This window comes from Salvelinus fontinalis, chromosome 32 (genome assembly GCF_029448725.1).
Source record: "Salvelinus fontinalis isolate EN_2023a chromosome 32, ASM2944872v1, whole genome shotgun sequence".
Taxonomy (NCBI): Eukaryota; Metazoa; Chordata; class Actinopteri; order Salmoniformes; family Salmonidae; genus Salvelinus; species Salvelinus fontinalis.
Genome location: NC_074696.1, coordinates 9,051,625 through 9,062,249, shown reverse-complemented (window position 1 = coordinate 9,062,249; position 10,625 = coordinate 9,051,625). Strand labels below are relative to the sequence as shown.

At 44.8% G+C, this 10,625-nt stretch overlaps 2 protein-coding genes across 2 annotated transcripts in view; both read left to right on the top strand.

Annotated features, from left to right (window-relative positions):
- The window catches only part of LOC129830691 (macoilin-1-like), a 17,886-nt gene extending 7,314 nt beyond the window's left edge, over positions 1-10,572 (top strand). The window contains exons 8-11 of the mRNA XM_055893298.1: positions 1-62; positions 346-466; positions 1,053-1,227; positions 3,317-10,572. The exon at positions 1-62 is cut by the window's left edge and continues 121 nt beyond it. Coding sequence (XP_055749273.1) covers positions 1-62; positions 346-466; positions 1,053-1,227; positions 3,317-3,519 — 561 coding nt within the window. The 3' untranslated portion in view covers positions 3,520-10,572. The remainder of the gene's footprint in view (positions 63-345; positions 467-1,052; positions 1,228-3,316) is intronic.
- Positions 6,890-10,625, top strand: part of LOC129830692 (low density lipoprotein receptor adapter protein 1-A-like) — a 22,074-nt gene continuing 18,338 nt past the window's right edge. Inside the window, exon 1 of the mRNA XM_055893301.1 lies at positions 6,890-6,977. The gene's annotated coding sequence lies outside the window, so the exon portion shown is untranslated. The remainder of the gene's footprint in view (positions 6,978-10,625) is intronic.

The following is a 10,625-nucleotide window of genomic DNA, read 5'->3' as shown; positions in this document are numbered from 1 at the left end:
AAGAGGAAGAAAGTGGAGGAAGCCACCGCAGCCCGGGCTATAGCACTAGCCGCAGCCTCCAGGTATCCTGCTATCTGTTTTCCCCTCTCTCTCTCTCTCTCTCTCTTTTTCTCTCTATCCCCCCCTCTCTCTCTATCCGCCCTCTCTCTACCCCCCTCTCTCTATCCCCCCCCTCTCTCTCTCTCTATCCCCCCCTCTCTCTCTCTATCCCCCCCCCTCTCTCTCTCTATCCCCCCTCTCTCTATCCCCTCCCTCCTCTCTCTCATACAAATATATTGAACAGTGTTTCTTCCCCCTGTAACTCGTGTTTTCTGTAGTATTCATGTGTCCTTGTGTCTCTGTCAGGGGTGAGTGTACTGACTCCCTGCGTGGACGGATCAGAGAGTTGGAGACGGAGTGTAAGAAACTCAGCATTGACATGAAACTCAAAGAAGAGCACATTAGAGAGCTGGAGGGGAAATGCCAGGTGAGTTTACATGACTTTAGGTACTTCCTGGATCCTTTCTGTGAGATCACTGTCTCGTAAAGTGATGTATCAGGAGGACCTGAGCAGGGTGCTGGGACACGGCTGCGGAAACTAGACTGAAAACCTGTTCCTCCTATTCCTTTGTTAAATGTTCTTACATTTTCATACTGGACCCCCCCGTGGGAATCGAACAACCCTGGCATTGCACCGTGTTCTACCAGCTGAGTCACACTGGACACCTTATAAAGAGTTCGTTTTGTGTTTTCAGATGCTCATGATGAGGTATGGCTGTCTAATCTTTATTCTCTCCCTCCTCTCTCTCCCCTCTTCTCTCTTCTCCCGCTTCTCTCTCCCCCTTCCTCTCTCTCCTCCCTCCTCTCTCTCCTTCCTCTCCTCTCTCTCCCCATTCCTCTCTCTCCCCATTCCTCTCTCTCCCCATTCCTCTCTCTCCCCATTCCTCTCTCTCCTCCTTCCTCTCTCTCCTCCTTCCTCTCTCTCCTCCCTCCTCTCTCTCCCTCTCTTCTCTCTCCCCTCCCTCTTCTCTCTCCCCCTCCTCTCTCCTCCTTCTCTCTCTCTCTCTCTCTAGGAGCTGCGTAAGTACAAGGAGAATGAGAAGGACATGGAGGTGTTGATGTCAGCTCTGTCGGCCATGCAGGATAAAACTCAGCACCTGGAGAACAGCCTGTCTGCTGAGACCAGGATTAAACTAGACCTCTTCTCTGCCCTGGGGGACGCCAAGAGACAGCTGGAGATCGCACAAGGTACAGTTCCCTTCCCTTCCCTGACCCCACGACCCCAGTACTACAGCAACCTGCGTCTAGTATAGTTCCCTGACCCCACGACCCCAGTACTACAGCAACCTGCGTCTGGTACAGTTCCCTTCCCTGACCCCCCGACCCCAGTACTACAGCAACCTGCGTCTGGTACAGTTCCCTTCCCTGACCCCCCGACCCCAGTACTACAGCAACCTGCGTCTGGTACAGTTCCCTTCCCTGACCCCACGACCCCAGTACTACAGCAACCTGCGTCTGGTACAGTTCCCTTCCCTGACCCCACGACCCCAGTACTACAGCAACCTGCGTCTGGTACAGTTCCCTTCCCTGACCCCACGACCCCAGTACTACAGCAACCTGCGTCTGGTACAGTTCCCTTCCCTGACCCCACGACCCCAGTACTACAGCAACCTGCGTCTGGTACAGTTCCCTTCCCTGACCCCAGTACTACAGCAACCTGCGTCTGGTACAGTTCCCTTCCCTGACCCCACGACCCCAGTACTACAGCAACCTGCGTCTGGTACAGTTCCCTTCCCTGACCCCCCGACCCCAGTACTACAGCAACCTGCGTCTGGTACAGTTCCCTTCCCTGACCCCACGACCCCAGTACTACAGCAACCTGCGTCTGGTACAGTTCCCTTCCCTGACCCCACGACCCCAGTACTACAGCAACCTGCGTCTGGTACAGTTCCCTGACTCACGACCCCAGTACTACAGCAGCGGGTTCTAGCTGAGCCATTGTGTTCGTAGACTCTAGGATCAAACTCTGATGGCTGGGGATTCCACAACGTTCAGTAACATTTACCTCAGGGGTTCATCTACCATTATATAAACAGGATGCTCCTCAACGTTCATTTACCTCAGGGTTTCATCTACCATTATATAAACAGGATGCTCCTCAACGTTCAGTAACATTTACCTCAGGGTTCATCTACCATTATATAAACAGGATGCTCCTCAACGTTCAGTAACATTTACCTCAGGGGTTCATCTACCATTATATAAACAGGATGCTCCTCAACGTTCAGTAACATTTACCTCAGGGTTTCATCTACCATTATATAAACAGGATGCTCCTCAACGTTCATTTACCTCAGGGTTTCATCTACCATTATATAAACAGGATGCTCCTCAACGTTCAGTAACATTTACCTCAGGGTTTCATCTACCATTATATAAACAGGATGCTCCTCGAGGTACAGTAACATTTACCTCAGGGTTTCATCTACCATTATATAAACAGGATACTCCGCAACTTTCAGTAACATTTACCTCAGGGTTTCATCTACCATTATATAAACAGGATGCTCCTCGAGGTACAGTAACATTTACCTCAGGGTTCATCTACCATTATATAAACAGGATGCTCCTCAACGTTCAGTAACATTTACCTCAGGGTTTCATCTACCATTATATAAACAGGATGCTCCTCGAGGTACAGTAACATTTACCTCAGGGGTTCATCTACCATTATATAAACAGGATGCTCCTCAACGTTCAGTAACATTTACCTCAGGGTTTCATCTACCATTATATAAACAGGATGCTCCTCGAGGTTCATTTACCTCAGGGTTCATCTACCATTATATAAACAGGATGCTCCTCAACGTTCAGTAACATTTACCTCAGGGGTTCATCTACCATTATATAAACATGATGCTCCTCAACGTTCAGTAACATTTACCTCAGGGTTCATCTACCATTATATAAACAGGATGCTCCTCAACGTTCAGTAACATTTACCTCAGGGTTCATCTACCATTATATAAACAGGATGCTCCTCAACGTTCATTTACCTCAGGGTTTCATCTACCATTATATAAACAGGATGCTCCTCAACGTTCAGTAACATTTACCTCAGGATTCATCTACCATTATATAAACAGGATGCTCCTCGAGGTTCATTTACCTCAGGGGTTCATCTACCATTATATAAACAGGATGCTCCTCAAGGTATACAAGGTGTTCTGCTATGAGACCCAGAGATGTAAATTAGAAACATGAAGAAAGTGAGAAAACACATTTCCTACTGTCATCTAACCCTCCTCTCTCTCTCTCTCTCCCCTCCTTCCCCCAGGTCAGATCCACCAGAGGGACCAGGAGATAGCAGAGTTGAAGCAGAAGATAGCTGAAGTGATGGCTGTGATGCCCAGTATCTCCTACAGCAACGACAGCAGTAGCCTCAGCCCCGTTACGCCACACTACTCCTCCAAGTTCATGGACAATAGTCCCTCTTCCCTGGATCCCAACGCTTCTGTCTACCAGCCACTCAAAAAGTGACAATAACACACACATTAATACACACTAACACACACACACACACACTTACAAGAATACAGATTTAAAAAGACCGCATACGTAGTCACATCCCCTCATACATACGTAGTCACATACCCTCATACATATGTAGTCACATCCCCTCATACATACGTAGTCACATCCCCTCGTACATACGTAGTCACATCCGATCATACATACGTAGTCACATCCCCTCATACATACGTAGTCACATCACCTCATACATACGTAGTCACATACCCTCATACATACGTAGTCACATACCCTCATACATATGTAGTCACATCCCCTCATACATACGTAGTCACATCCCCTCGTACATACGTAGTCACATACCCTCATACATATGTAGTCACATCCCCTCATACATACGTAGTCACATCCCCTCATACATATGTAGTCACATCCCCTCATACATACGTAGTCACATCCCCTCATACATACGTAGTCACATCCGATCATACATACGTAGTCACATCCCCTCATACATACGTAGTCACATCCGATCATACATACGTAGTCACATCCCCTCATACATACGTAGTCACATCCCCTCATACATACGTAGTCACATACGTAGTCACATACCCTCATACATACGTAGTCACGTCCCCTCATACATACGTAGTCACATCCCCTCATACATACGTAGTCACATCCCCTCATACATACGTAGTCACATACGTAGTCACATACCCTCATACATATGTAGTCACATCCCCTCATACATACGTATTCACATCCCCTCATACATACGTAGTCACATCCCCTCATACATACGTAGTCACATCCCCTCATACATACGTAGTCACATCCCCTTATACATACGTAGTCACATACGTAGTCACATACCCTCATACATATGTAGTCACATCCCCTCATACATACGTATTCACATCCCCTCATACATACGTAGTCACATCCCCTCATACATACGTAGTCACATCCCCTCATACATACGTATTCACATCCCCTCATACATACGTAGTCACATCCCCTCATACATACGTAGTCACATCCCCTCATACATACGTAGTCACATCCCCTCATACATACGTAGTCACATACCCTCATACATACGTAGTCACATCCCCTCATACATACGTAGTCACATCCGATCATACATACGTAGTCACATCCCCTCATACATATGTAGTCACATCCCCTCATACATACGTAGTCACATACGTAGTCACGTCCCCTCATGCATACGTAGTCACGTCCCCTCATACATACGTAGTCACGTCCCCTCATACATACGTAGTCACATCCCCTCATACATACGTAGTCACATCCCCTCATACATATGTAGTCACATACGTAGTCACATACCCTCATACATACGTAGTCACATCCCCTCGTACATACGTAGTCACGTACCCTCATACATACGTAGTCACATCCGATCATACATACGTAGTCACATCCCCTCATACATATGTAGTCACATCCCCTCATACATACGTAGTCACATCCGATCATACATACGTAGTCACATCCACTCATACATACGTAGTCACATCCCCTCATACATACGTAGTCACATACGTAGTCACATCCCCTCATACATACGTAGTCACGTCCCCTCATACATACGTAGTCACATCCCCTCATACATACGTAGTCACATCCCCTAATACATACGTAGTCACATCCCCTCATACATACGTAGTCACATACGTAGTCACATCCTCTCATACATATGTAGTCACATCCCCTCATACATACGTAGTCACATCCCCTCATACATACGTAGTCACATCCACTCATACACACGTAGTCACATACGTAGTCACATCCCCTCATACATACGTAGTCACATCCACTCATACATACGTAGTCACATACGTAGTCACATCACCTCATACATACGTAGTCACATACGTAGTCACATCCACTCATACATACGTAGTCACATACGTAGTCACATCCCCTCATACATACGTAGTCACATCCCCTCATACATATGTAGTCACATCCCCTCATACATACGTAGTCACATCCCCTCATACATACGTAGTCACATCCACTCATACATACGTAGTCACATCCCCTCATACATACGTAGTCACATCCCCTCATACATATGTAGTCACATCCCCTCATACATACGTAGTCACATACGTAGTCACATCCTCTCATGCATACGTAGTCACATCACCTCATACATACGTAGTCACATACGTAGTCACATCCCCTCATACATACGTAGTCACATACGTAGTCACATACCCTCATACATACATAGTCACGTCCCCTCATACATACGTAGTCACATCACCTCATACATACGTAGTCACATCCCCTCATACATACGTAGTCACATCCCCTCATACATACGTAGTCACGTCCCCTCATACATACGTAGTCACATACGTAGTCACATCCCCTCATACATACGTAGTCACATACCCTCATACATACGTAGTCACGTCCCCTCATACATACGTAGTCACATCACCTCATACATACGTAGTCACATACGTAGTCACATCACCTCATACATACGTAGTCACATACGTAGTCACATCACCTCATACATACGTAGTCACATACGTAGTCACATCCCCTCATACATACGTAGTCACATCCCCTCGTACATACGTAGTCACATCCCCTCGTACATACGTAGTCACATCCCCTCATACATACGTAGTCACATCCACTCATACATACGTAGTCACGTCCCCTCATACATACGTAGTCACATACGTAGTCACGTCCACTCATACATACGTAGTCACGTCCCCTCATACATACGTAGTCACATCCCCTCATACATACGTAGTCACATACGTAGTCACATACCCTCATACATACGTAGTCACATACCCTCATACATACGTAGTCACGTCCCCTCATACATACGTAGTCACGTCCCCTCATACATACGTAGTCACGTCCCCTCATACATACGTAGTCACATCCCCTCATACATACGTAGTCACATCCCCTCATACATACGTAGTCACATCCCCTCATACATACGTAGTCACATACGTAGTCACATCCACTCATACATACGTAGTCACATCCACTCATAAATACAAAGACACAAACTCTTCTGAGCAGGTTTTTTGGAAGCGATTGGAAATGTTCTCGGCGCTGTGTAGGACGAGCTTCTCCGAAGTGTTTTGGTTGTGTTTTGGTTGTGTTTTTGGAACCAGTTGCGGTCGGAGTCCCAGCCCCGTCGTTCTGTTATTCCCAGTTTGTTTCCATGGTGATGCCTTTGTTTTCTTTAGTTTTTTTTGGAACAGCTGGAGAGGTAAAACTACACGAGGAAAGGTGTTTATGTTTTGTGATTGAGCCATTCTGATTTGAACTGGTAAGAGAGAGACGTAAAAAGGACATCGGTTTGGATGTATCCTGAATGGCGCCCTATTCCCTACAACCCATGAGGAATGTTCTGAGTGGAGAGAGAGGCCGATGAGGACTGACTGGTTAGTTGGTATAAATGTCTAGAAAGACCCATCGTCTTGCTCTCTCTCAGTGCTTCATGTTCTCTCTCTCTCTCTCTCTCTCTCTCTCTCTCTCTCTCTCTCTCTCTCTCTCTCTCTCTCTCTCTCTCTCTCTCTCTCTCTCTCTCTCTCTCTCTCTCTCTCTCTCTCTCTCTCTCTCTCTCTCTCTCTCTCTCTCTCTCTGTCTCTGTCTCTGTCTCTGTCTCTCTCTCTCTCTCTCTCTCTCTCTCTCTCTGTCTCTCTCTCTGTCTCTCTCTCTCTCTCTCTCTCTCTCTCTCTGTGCTTCTTGTTCTCTCTCTCTCTCTCTCTCTCTCTCTCTCTCTCTCTCTCTCTCTGTGCTTCATGTTCTCTCTCTCTCTCTCTCTCTCTCTCTCTCTCTCTCTCTCTCTCTCTCTCTCTGTCTCTGTGCTTCATGTTCTCTCTCTCACTCTCTCTCTCTCATTGCTTCGTGTTCTCTCTCTCTCTCAGTGCTTCGTGTTTTCTCTCTCACTCTCTCTCTCTCAGTGCTTTGTGTTTTCTATCTCTCTCTCTCTCTCTCTCTCAGTGCTTCATGTTCTCTCTCTCTCTCTCTCTCTCTCTCTCTCTCTCTCTCTCTCTCTCTCTCTCTCTGTGATTCATGTTCTCTCTCTCTCTCCCTCTCTCTCTCTCTCTCTCTGTGCTTCATGTTCACAATCTCCTTTTTCTTTCTGTCCATTTTGTTCAGCAGGTTTTGTCTCAGCTTAATGTTAGTCTTTGTATGATGGGACTATTATACTACACTACATTTTTTCTTTTAAATGTGAAGAAGCTGAAACATTTGAAGTGGTATCTTCTGTGAGTTTGATTATGAATGGAAAAGTACTTTGTTGATGTTTTGGTATTATCGCCATTACTTAAATATGTGATTTGTTTTTTTTTAAGCAACACATTTCAGTTTAGTTATGACGATAACAATGGTAATGTACATTTCTCTATACCAGTGGTCTTGGCAAGATCACCAATTTGTACATCAACTCACATTCACCCTTTACTCCAAACAACATCCGGGATTATCAATTAACGCCAACACTCCGGTCAAGAAATACATATCTTTCACAATTGGATTGTCAATGGAGATGACCTGGTACTGCCTAAAGGTTAAGATATATGACCTGGTACTGCCTAAAGGTTAAGATATATGACCTGGTACTGCCTAAAGGTTAAGATATGACCTGGTACTGCCTAAGGGTTAAGATATAGGACCTGGTACTGCCTAAAGGTTAAGATATGACCTGGTACTGCCTAAAGGTTAAGATATATGACCTGGTACTGCCTAAAGGTTAAGATATGACCTGGTACTGCCTAAAGGTTAAGATATGACCTGGTACTGCCTAAAGGTTAAGATATATGACCTGGTACTGCCTAAAGGTTAAGATATGACCTGGTACTGCCTAAAGGTTAAGATATATGACCTGGTACTGCCTAAAGGTTAAGATATATGACCTGGTACTGCCTAAAGGTTAAGATATATGACCTGATACTGGCTAAAGGTTAAGATATATGACCTGGTACTGCCTAAAGGTTAAGATATATGACCTGGTACGGCCTAAAGGTTAAGATATGACCTGGTACTGCCTAAAGGTTAAGATAAATGACCTGGTACTGCCTAAAGGTTAAGATATGACCCGGTACTGCCTAAAGGTTAAGATATGACCTGGTACTGCCTAAAGGTTAAGATATATGACCTGGTACTTCCTAAAGGTTAAGATATATGACCTGGTACTGCCTAAAGGTTAAGATATGACCTGGTACTGCCTAAAGGTTAAGATATGTCATCTGTTTGCTGCAAATGCACTCAAACCCATCTATCCTTTTGGACCAAATTAGAATCTGTCGTTTGGCCATATTACTAAAAACCTACTGGATTTAATGATGTCTAGGTAACTGATGTTTACCAGTTGTAAATTTCACTGTGCCTTGCAAATTTCTTTTTTTTAAAGTAGTGAGTATAATGGGTTACTTCACCAATCTTGATATAGGACCCGGGCTGTCTCAATAGTGTTAACTTGCTTCCTTTCATTGTACCCTTTCCTTCGTGATCTCTGATCTGGCAGGTGGAAGCAACATATGGTGAAAGCCTCTCACCTATCATGAAGGAAAGGAGATGAAGGAAGGAAGCTAGTGTAGTGGATTGAGATGTCCCCCATCTCTTACCATCTCCCATGCAGCGCCAGTCTCCTTTTATATTAAGCCCGATACTCTTAGACACCGATCAGTGTTGTCTTAAAAAAGGAAAGGAAACAAATTGATTTGGTATATGAATGAACCTGGTCTGCCAAACAACAGCCAAACAGCTATTAAATATGTCTACCTGGTCAGGCCAAAGGGTCAGTAAGATCAAACTCCAGGCTCTTATGTCCACTACTACGGTGGCCCAGAGTGGACATCTATTTGTTTACAACCAAGGTTGGGGTCAATGCCATTTCAATTCAGGAAGTAAAAACTGGAATTTCAGTCATCTTCAATGTTTTTTAATGAGGAAACATTTGGAATTTGGTTAACTTTCAGAATTGAAATGGAATTGACCCACGACTCTGTTTACAACCATGTACATTATTACATAGCGATGAATGTTCTGTGTTGTTTTTCTTCAGTTCAAAGTGCCACGTTTTGGGTGTTTCTCAATGCACCCCCCTCTCCCGTTCATTAGATTGACGTATCTCTTGCTTGAGGTTTGGATAAAAGCATCACACCATAGCTACACATTGTTGTGTTCATGTATTTGCCATTTTTTGGACATTCGGTTCTGATTTTTTTTTTTTTAGGTTGATCAGAAAGCAGGTCCGGTAACGGTTAAATTGACTCGCTGCTTTTGTTATTGATTTGGTTGCAGCTGTTTTCTCTCCTGCATCGTGTTTTTAATTCTCTCCTTCTAGCCTCTGAGTCGCAGATTCGTTTCTGTTCATCACAACTCATTATGGAATCGTCATGTGCAAAAACAATTGGCTTGAAAGACCTACACTTTGAGTTGGCAAGAGCACAACCAGATCTGGGAAACAGGCTAATCTCTTTCCAACTGGGATGAGGATGATGATGATAGTGTGAAGTTTTGTATTGTGGAAGTTACACCCTGCCCACTGGGCACACGCTTGTTGAATCCACGTCGTTTCCATGTCTTTTCAATGGCGTTACGTTGAGCCAACGTGAAATAGACGTTCAGTTGACATCTGTGCAGTTTGACCATAGGCCGTGTTTTGTTTTTGTTTTTTTTTGCCGTAGGGTGAAGTTGCCCCTAGATGCTGATTTTTGGGTCGGTACCTAGACGAAACTTGACCCCCCCCCCCCCCCGGGCGTTGTGTTTTCTCATGTTTTCTACCTGGAAAGTATTGGTGTGGATCACAGTAACGGACTTGTGACCTGTTGTGAAGATGTTCTATATGTTTTAGTGGGAAAGAAAGTGTATTTTGTTGTTCCACCATGTTGTTTTCTCTCTATCACAAAGTGATGATGATGATGTCGGCTGAGTCCAAACTTCTCTGACTTTGGGGCCGTCACCTGGAATAAAAATTAAAAAAGATTCTTGCAGGCGATGATGATGATGCAAGCTGTTTGAGAACAATCTGTGTGTTGTATTTCTTTCTCTCTCAGATATGAATATCTCTGATGTTGCCA